Source organism: Haemaphysalis longicornis, unplaced genomic scaffold, assembly GCF_048455015.1.
Source record: "Haemaphysalis longicornis isolate Haplotype H1 unplaced genomic scaffold, Haemaphysalis longicornis Haplotype H1 scaffold_304, whole genome shotgun sequence".
Lineage (NCBI taxonomy): Eukaryota > Metazoa > Arthropoda > Arachnida > Ixodida > Ixodidae > Haemaphysalis > Haemaphysalis longicornis.
The window spans coordinates 158,335-173,156 of NW_027526338.1; the positions used below are offsets into that span (position 1 = coordinate 158,335).

At 44.7% G+C, this 14,822-nt stretch overlaps 1 protein-coding gene across 1 annotated transcript in view; it reads left to right on the plus strand.

The window, feature by feature from the left end:
* LOC144177775 (peroxisomal ATPase PEX1-like) overlaps positions 1–14,822 on the plus strand; it is a 71,795-nt gene that overhangs the window by 2,737 nt on the left and 54,236 nt on the right. The window contains exons 2-3 of the mRNA XM_077705345.1: positions 6,258–6,401; positions 13,299–13,385. Coding sequence (XP_077561471.1) covers positions 6,258–6,401; positions 13,299–13,385 — 231 coding nt within the window. The remainder of the gene's footprint in view (positions 1–6,257; positions 6,402–13,298; positions 13,386–14,822) is intronic.

Consider the following 14,822-nt stretch of genomic DNA (forward strand, 5'->3'; position numbering starts at 1 on the left):
ATGCAGCCGACAATCACGGGCATTTTTAAGTATCAATGTGTTGATTTGCCCTTCTGCTTCGTAATTGCAGGGTACTGTTGTCATTCTTAACTTTCATCAGCAGTTTGAACTTTCATTAATTCGAATTGAGATGGCGCTCCCCTGCGGTTTAAATTAACGGGCTTTTACTGCAGTCGCAGTAGATGTTGTTAACTAAAGTGGACTTTAGCTAAGGTGGACTTATACCCCTGCCAGACGGCAAATTTATTGTCATTCCCATCGAATGTCATTCGTTCAAAATGACATTTGTTTGCTGACACACGAGAAAATGTAATGACAACATCAAAATGACATTACGGACCGAATAAGTTTGCGAAACCCGTTTGACTGCATTCTGCCAGCGAATGTATTATCTCGACATCATCATCATCACCAGCCTATCTACGCCCACTGCAGGGCAAAGGCCTCTCCCATTATTCTCCAATTACCCTGGTCCTGTGCTAACTGCGACCAATTTATCCCTGCAAACTTCTTGATCTCATCTGCCCATCTAACTTTCTGCCGCCCCCTGCTACGCTTGCCTTCTCTAGGGATCCATTCTGTTACCCTTAATGACCAACAGTTATCTTGCCTTCACATAACATGCCCTGCCCACGTCCATTTCTTCTTCTTAATTTCTACTAATATGTCTTAACACGCGTTTGTTCTCTGACCCACTCCACTCTCTTCTTGTCCCTTAATGTTACACCTATCATCTTCCATTCCATTACGCGCTGAGTCGTCCTCAATTTAAGTTGTACCCTCTTAGTGAGCCTCCAAGTTTCTGCCCCGTAGGTGAGCACCGGTAAGATGCAGCTGTCATAAACTTTCTTCTTAAGGGACAATGGTAGGCTGCCATTCATTATCTGAGAATGCCTGCCGAATGCACTCCACCCCATTCTTATCCTTCGAATTATCTCTGCCTTATGGTTGGGATCCGGGGTCACAACTTGGCCTAAGTAGATATATTCTTTTACCACTTCCACTACCTCGCCCCCTATCCCAAACTGCTGTGCTGTCCCGAGGTTATTGATCATTACTTTAGTTTTCTGCATATTAATTTTCAGGCCCACAGTTCTGCTCCGTTAGTCTAGTGCGGAAAGCATGCTTTGCAATTCGTCCCCCGAGTTACTTAGCATGGCAATGTCATCAGCAAATCTGAGGTTACTGAGGTATTCTCCATTAACCCTTACTCCCACCTGTTCCCAATCCAACGTTCTGAATACTTCTTGTAAACATGCTGTGGATAACATTGGAGAGATTGTGTCTCCTTGTCCGACGCCCTTCCTTATAGGTATTTTACTGCTCTCCTTATGGAGGATGATGGTAGCTGTGGACCCATTGTAGATATTCTCTAGTATTCTTACATAATGCTCATCTACCCCCGGGTTCCATAATGCCTGAATGACTGCTAGGGTTTCAACCGAGTCAAATGCTTTCTCATAATCTATGAAGGCTATATAGAGGGGTTCAGAATACTCAGCGCACTTCTCTATCACCTGATTGATTGTGTGAATATGGTGCATTGTTGAATAACCTTTACGGAACCCTACTTGTTCTTTAGGTTGACTGAAATCTAAGGTTGCAGAAATTTTGTTAGCGATTACCTTGGTAAGTACCTTGTAGACGACTGACAGTAAGCTGCTCGGCTTGCAATTTTTCAAGTCCTTCATGTCACCTTTCTTATGGATTAGGATGATGTTCACGTTCTTCCAAGATTCCGGTACACTCGCGGTCATTAGGCATTGCCTGTACAGGTTTGCCAGTTTTTCAAGTACAATTTCTCCGCCATCCTTCAAGAGGTCTGCTGTTATCTGATCCTCACCAGGTGCTTTGCCCCCTTTCATTTCTTTGAAAGCCTTCCTTACTTCTTCAGTCGTTACTGGTGAGATGTCTATCTCCTCTGAACTACTTTCTCGTTCGGCATTATCCTGGATGTCCCGGCTACTGTACAGATCCCTATAGAACTCCTCGGCCACTGTGACTATAATATCCCTATTTGTGATGACATTGCCTTGCTTATCTTTAAGTGCATACATCTGATTTTTCCCCGCGCCAAGACGCCTCTTCACTGCTTTTCAGGCTACCTCCGTTCTTTACAGCGTATTCGATCCTCTCCATATTATACTTCCGTATGTCAGCTGTCTTACGCTTATTGATTAATTTCGAAAGCTCCGCTAGTTCTATTCTGTCAGCTGCGGTAGAGATTGTCATGGTTTGCCGTTTCCTAATTAGATCTTTCGTCTCCTGTGAAAGTTTACCAGTATACTGTCTAGCCATCGTGCCCCCGACTACTGCTGCACACTCCGTGATAATGCGTGTAAGGTTGTTGCTGGCTTCCTGTGTCGTAAGTTCGGCTCCCTAGGTAAGAGCTGAATATCAGTTCTGCAGCGCGATCCTGAATTCTTCTACTTTACGCCTTACTGTTAGCTTATTAATCGGCTTCTTTCGTACTAGCTTGTTACGGTACCTCCTCAAATCTAGCTTACGATGGTCACTACACCTTACCCTTCCGTGCACTTCCACATCCTTCACGATGCCAGGGTTAACGCATAATACGAAGTATATTTCATTTTTATGGTCCCCATTCGGGCTCCTCCGCATCCTCTTCCGGCTCTCCCGTTTACAGAAGAAGGTATTCATTATGCGTAGGTTATTCCGTTCTGCAACTCAACTAGTAGGTCCCCCCTGCTATTTCTGCAGCCCAGACCATAGTTCCCAACTGCCTTGTCTCCAGCCTGATTCTTGCCTACTTTAGCATTGAAGTCCCCCATAACTACGGTATACTGTGTTTTTACTTTAGCCATTGCCGATTCCACATCTTCATAGAAGCGTTCCATTACCTGGTTGTCGTGGCTGGATGTGGGGGCATAGTACCACCTTGAGCTTGTACCTCTTATTGAGCCTAATTACAAGACCTGCTGCCCTTTCGTTAATGCTATAGTATTCTTCTATGTTGCCAGCTATGCTTTTATTGACTAGAAATCCCACTCCCAGTTCTCTTCTGTCCTCTAGACCACGGTAACATAGGTCCATTTTTCCATTTTTCAGCACCGTAAAGGCTTCACCTGTTCTCCTAACCTCACTAAGCCCTATGACATCCCATTTGATGCCCTTTAATTCCTCGAACAACACCTCTAGACTCACTTCACTAGATAAGGTTCTCGTGTTAAACGTTGCCAGGTTCAAATTCCAATGGCGGCCTGTCCGGGTCCAGGTATTCTTAGCACCCTCTGCTGCGTCACAGGTCTGACCGCCGCTGTGGTCAGTTGCTTCGCAGCCACTGGAGACTGAGGGCCGTGGGTTAATTGGCGTATTCACGGGAGGTTGTGGCCGTTACTACACCAGGGTGGCCAATCCTGCTCTGGTGAGGGATTGCGTTATCGGCAATGGTCACCAGGGTCAGTCCGCACCCCAAGCCCCATCTGCAATTCCAATCTCAACACAAGAGTCGCAAATATTGAAGCGCTTACTAAAATATTTTCTCAACAGAAGTTTTTAGCCATCGCAAGTGCCATCATTTGCAAATGGCATTAATTTTGGCCGTGTAGGAGCGTGTCAAGAAAATGGCAGGCATTCAGTCGAACGAATGACTTTCGACGGGAATGACATTAAATTTGCCGTGTGACAAGGGTATTAGCCTTACATAAAACTGCCAGCAATCGCTCTGCCTAGGCGACATTTTGTATCAAAGACTCTAAAAGCCACCACTCATCACTCTCCCACCAAAAATAACAATTTGAGGACTTTTCGTTCTGACTCTGATGTGGAGCGTCTACGTGACATGCACCATCACCTCATCGAGTTGAACTTGCCCCGGTGTCTCAGTGACCAAGGCATTGTACTGCTGAGTCTAATGTAGGTTCAATCCCGGTCGCGGTGGCTGCTTTTCTGATGGAGGCGAAAAGTGAAAATGCCCATGTGTCAAGATGTCAGTGCATGTGAAAGATCCCCAGGTGGTCAAATTTACTCCTGAGCCTTTCACTACGGCGTGCCTGGGGGTATGATTTAGCAACGTGAGCAATCGCCCCAGTTGGTATTCCATGGTTTTGGACAGTTGAGTGCAAAGAATAGACAGGGACTGAAAAAGGGACATGACACGAAGGCGCCTTTGGGTCGTGTCCTTTTTTCAGTCCTTGTCTACTATTGTTTTCACTCAACTGTTCAGAGCCTGGGGGTAGCTTCGACACGTAAAACACCGTAATCATTCGTCGAATTAATTGTCGCGTTCAAAGTAAGCACTACATGGCTGTGAAGCGCTGAGCAGATTAACGTTTTCGTGCCTTGTCTGGTAGTAGCAGCAGCATCAACGTACTGAATGAGCTCTCCATTGTTGCCGACAGGTTGCACAGAAACCCACTAGTAACAGCTTCCCGCTATGAGCTACTTCGTTGGACTTGTTTGGCTGACCCATTTCCCATTACATATTTTGTTTTTGGTGAAGTTTTCAGCAGCTGTGTAATCATCGCTACAAAAACACATGGGTGTGTTAAAAATGGTTGCTGTTTGTTTGCTGGCTGCCGCCCCACCTGAAATAAAAAAAAACATATTTTTACATTAATGTAAAAATACGTTCATGTAGGTGACCTCTTCTTGGAAGTGCGTTTAATTAAGTGAAGTGCAAAGTGCATTTAATGTAACTTTGTATTAAACTTGATGTACTTGTTGTTCTGCCTTGGCTTTTTTTTTATCGGCATCTTTACCGGGATAGTGAAGTGAAAGTACAGCTTTTTTTCCCTCTCTTACCTAAACTAATTGGTCTTGGGTAACTTGCCTTACCCCTCTACTGCAGCAAAGAATGCCGTCTTGTACTAAAACATTTCATAAACAACGATGAACTTTGAAATTTCCTGCTGTTTTCACTAAGTTGATGTCACGTACGACTACATTTTCAGAATGTTGTGAAATTCTGCCTCGATCTTATCCCAATATTTTCAAAAGCACCTTCCTTTTAACAACAACTCGATTGTATAACAATATCTCATTTACAAAGATACACGGAAACACTGTGATGCCCCTAAATACTCCCTCTGTGGACACCCCCACGGTTCACCTAATTGTGCTGTTCGGACTCTCAAGTGTTCTTGCCTGAGAAGTTTAGAACAACGGGTCTGCAACTCTCATCCTGTCATTATACCCACAAGGCTCGTTCCTCCCAGAAGACTCACAACAAGACCAAGACCTTCTCAATTCTAGAGTGCACTTCATCTTACCCCACCCTTTAGCCTGCTTCTTGGAACAGGCTTAGAGCCTGCCTTGTTCCGAACAAAAATTTTAAGGATGATAGTCTTTCTTGGGTTACCTAAACCCGAAAATTTGGTCTGCCTGCCTGCCTGCCTGCCTATCTGTCCGCGTGTCCCTTGATTCAGCCTTCCTGCCAAAAGTCAAATGCTCTTCAATGGGCCTGTAAGGCAGAATAAATAAATATATGGGCAAAACATTTCCAAGCCACTAAATATGGAAACACACTTTGTGCTTGTCAACAATGTTCAAGGAAAAAAAAAGCATTAGGCATATTTGAGGCTAACATCAATACGTAAGGGGTATTTTCAGTGTTGTATAAATTAAGCATACATGGATGCTTGATTTTCGCGATAGCAAATAGAAAATGCAACCAAAAATACAAAAAGCACCAGCTCCCGTGACTTGTGCCTGGGGGGGGTTACTCTAATAAGTCCCACAATAATGAAGGGTTCCTGTAGATGGTACTCAATCAGGGAAGTGCAGCAAAATTGAATGGGCAGGAGCGAACCTCTGCCGTGTTTATTGTGGGAGGATGGAAAGAGGAGGGAAAAAACGTGAGAGGTGGGCGGGGAGGGAAGAGGGGCATCTATGCGGCAGTGGTGGCACAAGACTATCATCTTTCGACGACATTTATGACAAAGGGAACGTATACGGGCCCAATTTTCTTGTTTTTTCTTTCTCTCTCTCTCTCTCAAGCAAACCAGTCGGTGCAATGAGTACGATTCAGGGAAGCAAGCAAGGATAATATTGGTGCTGTTTATGTACAATTAGAGTGGCTAGAGTAATGAAGGATTGCAATCGTTGACACCATTGTCCACGTACAGAAATTCGAAAATCGGTGTCCGCAAACTGTATTCCTTAACATGTATTTAGCGCAGGCGGGTGGGGTTGCACTGAGCTTGCCCGTGCCCAGAAAAGCGTCGGCAAGTGCTATGCAGTAGTTCAATGGGAAATTTGTTTGAGCACTAAAGCGCATGTTGTTTTATGTTTTTCAGGAGGAGGTAGTCGTTTACGAGATAAGCTCACCCCAGGGAGATACAGTGACTCATGCTTGCTGGAGTGGGATGACCACAGACGACAACACTGTGGAAATAAATGATTGCTTCGCACTTCATTGCGGATTGCGCCACGATCAAGAGGTGAGTAGGCAAAAGGGTTGCGTGAGTTCAAGCGTTTCCACAGTTGAGCTCACACTGACCAAACTCGCGCTTACTATGAAGCAAAAATCACTGCTGCACTCACTACCTTTTGGTGTAGTTGAAAGGTTCATGAAGTCAGCATAGTTTTCTTTTGAAAGAACTAGCCCTAGGTAACTCACTCAACTCCATTTCAGCCATTAGATACATTTCTAACAACAACAACAAAAAAAAAATTGGTCGCTATCCCACCCTCCGAAAGTGGATCTCCAGCGAAGCTGTTGTAAACCACTACAAATGGTGATGGAGTAGGGTATGAAATGTTTCTCGTCACTTCGGCAGGCTTGTCACTTGCGCTTGGCTAGTACTATAGATAAGGGTACAGAGCATCGGAACTCTTTTCTCCTATTGTTCCATGCTGCCGCCGTGATCATTGTTCAGTTGCTTTACGTGACATTTGTTCACGCTGCGATGGTGCAGGGGTACCGCCATTTTGTTGCTTATGCGTTTTAGTCGATCAACTTTGGTAGGCTTAGCTTGTCCTCCCTGCTCTGCAACTGCGCGCGACTGACATCGTTCTGAATGCGAATCCAAGATAAAGCGTGTAACAGAATTTCAGCAGCAGAAGTGTGTCCAAAGATGCCCTTTTGCTGCATCTTTGGTAGTGCTGTTTAACAAATAATCAAATTTGCGGGTACGCCAGCCGAAATGCTACCGCCAAAATGGCCGCCGTTGCTGACTTGCGTGCAGTGGCGATACTGTTATACGCCTCGAGCACGGCCTGTAGGGGCGCCACTGAAATCTCCCTAGCGGCCCGTTTCGAAAGCAGGCGCGGGAGTCCGTGCCCCGCTCCCCAGTGCCGCCGCTGCTTTTGCGGCACGTTCACGACTGAGATTTACCGTTTGTGGGCGTTTGAAATTCATGTTTGTGTGGAGCAGTCACTCTGTTCGCAAATGGGGTGTGTTTACGAGAGTGTAAATGTTTCCGACGCCATCTTAGTGTGGTATTTTCGGTCTGTATAAGCGCCAGGTATGTGTGACAGGCCAGCGTCGCGGAACCGGCGTATGATCGAGCCGATTGTAGTTACACTGACCTGAATTTACTAGCCGTGTCTCCGTAACCACCGGTTCCTCAGATGTTCATGCTACGGCTACACACTACGATTTAAATCAGTTTTGTGCGCTTACATAATCAGCGGACCACTCATACCTGACAGCACGCCAGTTACGTTTGCCAATATCATACCTCATATATTGATCACCACCATTTACAAGCCCGTGTGTGTTAATTTCGGGAATATTGAACAAAAGTACGATGGAAAATGCATAATTGTACTCGGGGATCAGCACACGACAGAGTCGTCTTGTTGTGAGGTGAGCGCCCGCAAACATTCATCTGCTACATATATCCCCTGCGAGCAGCGCGGAGACGGGCTTAGAATATAATCCCCGTCCGCGAATAAATGCTTCATCGAAATATCGTCCTATGGCACAGGGAGCCTGCAGAATAAACCAGAAACTGAAATCAGAGGGCCTTATCACATACCACACTCTTCCAACGACACATTTCGTAGCTTGTTGAACAGCCTACTCGGTATACTTCCAAAAATTCGTCCGCCGTACGATCAGCTCTTCGTTGAAGTAGAAAAACAAAAGGAAAGTGAACGCGAGATTTATGTGTGGGTTTACTAAAACGTTCATTGCTTGATTCCGCTCCGCATTTGTACACGGCGTCCCCCCCCCCCCCCCCCCCCCCACCGATTTCTCGCGAAATAGCAGTGCATTTCGCATATAGTTGGTCCAGTGAAACCTACCTGGCTTAAGTCCAGACGAACGTCTTTAGCATGCCAGAAGCTGCACTGTTTTTTTTTTTTTTCATTTCCGTTAGAGCTATTATGTTTCTAAATTCCGCATTGGCACAGCATTTATTTTTCTGTGGTTTCATTTCCTTGGTTCTTGCTATATGGCGTGTGTGGGCACATATTTAACGACGCACAGGCTTGGAATATACTTTACATTTTCGCATGGTTTATATTCTTATAAAAGGCATAAGTTATTGTCCGGGATTGGGTAATCGCATCCCCGAAACATATTTTTCTGCGGCGTATATATGCGAAACGAAGCCGCATTCGTTGTCCACACTGCAAAATGAAGCCAACCTCTCATTGTGCCAGTATCAGGTATAAACGAGGCGCCAGTAGAATTCATTTGTGCCTGATGTTTTGGAGGTGACATGGGTGATATGTTGCTGCCGTCGCCGACGCCCGGAAGAGCGGCGACGAAGCGCGCAGAACCGCGTCCCCGGGTAGCTCTTGCAGGCGATCGCATACTCTACGAAGACGCAGCTGCTTTTTAAGTGACCTAAACGTACTCTTTGCCTATAGTCGTCACCATAAGTTTTTTTAGGGCACGGAAAGGCGAAAAGAAGCGAAATAGAACCAAAACACTGCACGAGCCCCTATCAGTCACGCAGCGCAAATCCCGTCAACGCCGCGGAGAAGCGGCGGCAGGCGGCGCAGCGATCGCGAAGCTCGAGGCGTATACCTTATCTACTGATACTACATGGCTTCTTTGCCGGCAAATGCTGGGTCCTGCCTAGCCTAACGCATGCACTCGGCGTCTTGGGCAAGAACAGCTCTATTTCGTGACACTAGTCCCGCCTAGCCTTCAAAGATAATCTGCTAACATTATCTTTACCACGAACACATGGTGGGGGTAACACATCACCCATAATGCGGTTTCGATGCTTGTTTTGAGGTTTCCTTATCTGAGCTCTATGCTGTATGCCTGATTTGCCTGATGCATGCGCTGGGCGTCTTAGGCTTTGCCGCCTTGACGTTTTTGTCGGCGGAGATTGTTTTTCCTTATGGCGATGAAACCGTTGGTCGGTAGAGGTAGACAGCTTTGTGGTAAAAGTGAAAGAAACGTTAAGGAACTTTCAAATTGTTTGCTGGAGGGATGTAATGTGGACAGGAGTGACGTATTGTGGGTCGGCACTATAAACGTAGTTGTTAGTGTGTTAACTGCACATTACCATTCGAGTGATACCATCAAATAAAACTAGAGGCACCACTGCAATCGCCCTCTCGGGTTTTTTGATGGTGGCTTAGCTCAGTGGCCAACAACCTCAGAAACAAGGTTCTTCAACGTCATAGAGGTATCGCTGGAAAGTGGCTGTGGAGTCACCACTGCTTTATATGTTTTCTTCGATATCTCAGTTACGTGTTGGTAGCTTGTGGTAACACCGGTATAACTGTTGTTAAGACAAGGCAGTATTTTCAAGGGGGGCACTGGTCTTGAAACGACTTCTTCTGATCTTCAAGTAAACTCTGTGAAACTTGTCAGTCTTGCTGCTTTTTTCCCACCGATTTCAGTTATGCCATTATTTTTTTCAGTTGGCCAATTAGTTCCCAAGATAATTAGAGATAATTAGCCATTTCTGGTCAAACAATAGACAAAACAGTGTTGGTCATAAAACTGTAATCTTTATATTTTTTAACAATATGAGCCCTGGTGAATGCAATAAGCAAAGCGGTTTTTTGATGCATCACATGGAACTTATTTTACAGCTCATTAAACTTGTGTTTGAAAGGGGAACTCAAAATGGTTCCTTACCACTGGTGCCACCAAAGTTTAATGAGCTGTAAAATTAGTTCCATGTGATGCATCAAGAAAATTAGTTCCAAGTGATGCATCATCGATTATTGCATTCACCAGGGCTCATATAGTATTGGAAAATGTAAAGATTACAGTTTTATAACCAACTCTGTTTTGTTTATTGTATGACCAAAAATGACTAATTATCTCTAATTATCTTGGGAACTAATTGACCAGCTGGAAAAATAATGGCATATTTGAAATCAGTGGGAAAAAAGCAGCAAGACTGACAAGTTTCACAGAGTTTGCTTGACGTTGTTTTAAGGTTAAGACCAGTGATGTACCAGTTTTCCACGTTTACGAAACTTGTAGTTTGTTTTAGTTGCTCCTTTAAGGTCCAGTTATTATGAACCGCTCTTTTAACAAACAAAAGCTGTGTGACTATAAGAGGATTGCTATTGGTGGGCTGAACTGCAGGAAAAAAAAGATCGAAAATCAATATCTTCAATTATTTAATCCCTAGCACCTTCACAGCATGATGTTTTGGTTCTAGCAGCTCTTACGTTTGGTCAGAAATTGTTGATTTAAGTTTTATAAGGAATGCAGGGAAATGGGGAACAGTTATTCAATGTCTCTTTCTTGAAAAATCTTGCTCTTGTAACTTGTACAAAACAGCCTGTACCTGCGTTGTGCTTGATGTAAAATATTTTGTATTGATGGTTTCGGGCAAAGGGTCCAAAAAATAATGTTAAAGGGACAGTGAAGTGAATTTTTCAGACTTCTGTTCTTGTTTGCATTGCATAGACTGGCTCAAATAAACGCTCTGTTTATCGTTTATCCAGTCGATAAAGCAATATTTAATTTATAAAGCCTGAAAGAAGAAATACTAACATGTGGAATCTGCGGTGGCCGCAACATCTAACAGCTGTGATGCACATTCGAGATGCGATGTGATTGGACCATGTCCAAGATAGGAATTCAAACCAGTTTCGGCATCGGTTCTGTGAAAGAATATGCTTGGTATTTGATGTTATCGTAGGCTGGACATTCTTGATATTTCAGGGATCGGCATACCGTGCTTCTGCCATGCTGTCCGCTGTAAAATGCGTCAGATAAACCTGCCAGCATGGCTTAAAATCATAATAATCACTAGTCGAGGCGTACGCAATGGCTGAGCGCCCTCCGCATTGCTGGAGACGGTCAAATGCAAGGCGCAGTGTTCCACCTTTGGAGTTTGCCTGGATCGCCAGAGACGGTCAAATGCGAGGCGCAGTGTTCCACCTTTGGAGTTTGCCTGGCTCATGCCTGTGTCGTAAGAGGTGTGTGTACACTGGGCCGAGAGTCGGTTGATTTGGCACTATTCCCGCAAGCAATCAGTGCTTATGTCAACACCAGGCCAACGAGAACTCGCCAGCGCATAAGTGTCAGTCTGCGAAGGATTCTGTGAACTCACTCGTGGAGCATGAAAGTTCCAGTGCAAAATGGTGGATTCAGCATGGGCAACATTACCCCAGAACAAATAAATCAACTTCAAAAAAAAAAAAAAGGGCTATCGGGGATTCAAACTTGCAAATTGCAAAACAGTAATGTACCCAACACTCCATACCTCTTGGATATAAGCACAGCACTGCCTGGAAGGAAATATAAATTAAATATCATATACCCTGTTTAGCATTTCCAGCAGCTTAGATGACTATTTCTTAAATAACGCTCGTGCTGTAAGTGTGCCCAAAGTCCCCACAAACGTCTCATCTCTAGCGACTGATTCCTCAGACAGAAAAGCGATCGCAAATGTGTGGTCGTGCTGCTGACCACTGTGTATAGTTCACCCAGCGCAAAGTGCTTCCTGCACCCTGGTTTTTCGCTTTCAATAAAAGTTTCAGTTGATCTGAATTCCTCACTAGCTATATTAACTTTGCTGACTCTTCTCCTGCCTTTAATTGGCCTTATATTTTTCTACTAGAATACCAGTCGGTGAAGCATCACATGTGCACTTGTGTGGAGCTACTTGGGCTTTATAAAAGACTTTACTAAGCTTGATACAGTCTACAAAATAACCAACTGAAGGCACATTCTTCCAGGCACTGATCGTTTCGTGGCTTAGTTTCAAATGAGCGAACGAACCGGTCGACTAAACGCTGGGCCGCCTGACCCTGTCGGAGGGTCGGGGAACCATGCAGTAGCGCAGTCAAGCCGAGCTATCGCGAGTGAGTGTTGTGCAAAACGTCATAGGAAATTAGCAAGAAGGGTGCAGAGAGGAGGACAGCACTTTCGCATTGATTTTTCTGCTAAAATAAAGTTGTGTAAACACATCGAGAGTGGTCGAAACATGTCCTAGAGTCTCCAGACTACAGTTTGCTTACTAAGTAATTCCACAATGTTTACGAATCACTTCAGTGTCGTTTTAAAACAGTGGTGGTATACTTTCCAGTTTTGTATGCAAACTATCGTTTCTTCAGCGACAATGAAGAAGAAGAAGAAACGATAGTTTGCATACAAAACTGGAAAGTATACCACCACTGTTTTAAAACGACGCTGAAGAAGAACGTGTACGACAGCTGCATCTTACCGGTACTCACCTACGGGGCAGAAATTTGGAGGCTCACTAAGAGGGTACAACTTAAATTGAGGACGACTCAGCGCGTAATGGAATGGAAGATGATAGGTGTAACATTAAGGGACAAGAAGAGAGTGGAGTGGGTCAGAGAACAAACGCATGTTAAGGACATATTAGTAGAAGTTAAGAAGAAGAAATGGACGTGGGCAGGGCATGTAATGCGAAGGCAAGATAACCGCTGGTCATTAAGGGTAACAGAGTGGATCCCTAGAGAAGGCAAGCGTTGCAGGGGGCGGCAGAAAGTTAGATGGGCAGATGAGATCAAGAAGTTTGCGGGGATAAATTGGTCACAGTTGGCACAGGACCGAGGTAATTGGAGAATAATGGGAGAGGCCTTTGCCCTGCAGTGGGCGTAGATAGGCTGGTGATGATGATGATGATGATCGTTTCTCACAACACGACATGGCTGCAACAAATATGGATAGGAAAACAGTGAAGTTCAAATGCTCCAATATATCAAGCCTTCTTCTGTGCAGCCTATTCAAGTTAATGCATATAATTACTAGCTTGATGACAGCATTTATGCATTAGAACGTGTTTACTTGGCATTAAAAATTTGCTAGAGTTGTGTGTATGCTTAAAAAAAATCATGTGAACAAATGTTTGACAATAAACGAATGCACATTAGGGGTAGTGGGTTTTAGCTGTACTATTTTGTTTCAATCCTTTTTGTTTTTCTTTTTTCAGGTTTTTGTACAGAGGATACGTGAAAGTGTCCACTGTGCCAGCGAGGTTAAAATAAGACCATCATCTGCTGCCGACTTTGCGAAACTTGTAAGCATGATTTGCTCGCACTCCGAGACAACACTAAGCCCAGAATTTTACAACATGAATGGTTTTTGAGAAGGCGTGCGCCTTTATGTTGGCTGCAGTCAAATAACTGCCGCCATTATTGTTGTCAGTGTAACCGTCGATTCTGGATTTGCAGAAAGGCTAAATGGGCCTTTGTCATTGTTTGGTGATGCAGTATTGGCAAAGATGCCAAATCTTCGCTGTTGCTTAACCAATGGATGGGGAAATGGCCAAGTTTGAGTCTTTTTTGAGTGCTTCCACAAAGAAATATTTTCTCTTGAGCGACTGGACACATTTAGCATTGTTACACATGTCAATGAAAGACCATTGACATCTTCACAACTGCGATTACCGCCATGAGAAAGCCCGAAGGGGACGGGGGCTGAAAATCAGTCAAGGAGTCAAAGGTAGGAAGAGGGCACCAGGCGTTCTGTCTATCACGGTTACAGTGCTCAAAGCTACTGGGCAAAGTTTCCATTCTCTCCGCGTCTGGCCCTGGCGACTCGGTGGCTGGGATGCGTCAATGGATAGGCGACCAGGCTTTGTTAGGCGCTCCACGTGTTTACAAAGCAAAAAAATTTTGGAGACGCAGAGCATAATTACAGGCGTGCAGAGTATGGAAAATACTTTAAGACGAGCCGCCCGAGTGCCGATGGCTGTTGCTAGGTTTGCTTTTAGTTGGTTGGCTTTCACTTGTGTTATATTTGTGTTTTACGGAATACCTCCGGGTTTCCGTATGAGAGTGAGAGGTGGGTCATGTGACTATTTTGCGCTCACCTAAGTTTGTTTGTCACTGCGGCCAATCAGTGGCCTAGGGTGGTTTAATCAATATGAACCATCCTCACTCTCAAATTGTGACGTCCCGGTTGTGGGCAAGGTTTTGGTGGTAAAACTGAGGAATTTAATGTTTTAGGAGAACAGGAGAGGAGAGCCTCGACGCAGGCCTTGCCCGACCTCTTTTATGCGATCATGAGGCCTTCACTCTCGAAATGTAAACAAACGAAGCTGAAACTGGAAGAGGAGTTGCTGATAAATACGCCAGCTGCCGATAGTTGTCTTCAAAGTGCCGTTTTGAGTTTTTGCGGGAGGTTTGAAATGATCGGAACTCCGTGTCCGATGGCCTATGACGCCGTAACGAAAGAGTTAAAGGGGCCATAAAGGCAAGATGCAGCTTTGTTCATTTCGAAGAAACTAGCATTTGGTAGCTCGCTCAGCTCCATTGCAGCCACGAAAGACGTTTTTGTAACCCAGAAAACACAAGAAATTAAGAAAACTTTCAAATGTATTATGCACAAGGGTGACGTACAGGGTTACCAGTGTGCTGATTGCATGTTAGCATTCAAGTGATATGATCAAACGGTGGTTGAGGCCCCATTACAAATGCCCAGCTGTGTTTCTTCGCATTGGCTTAGGTTGGCG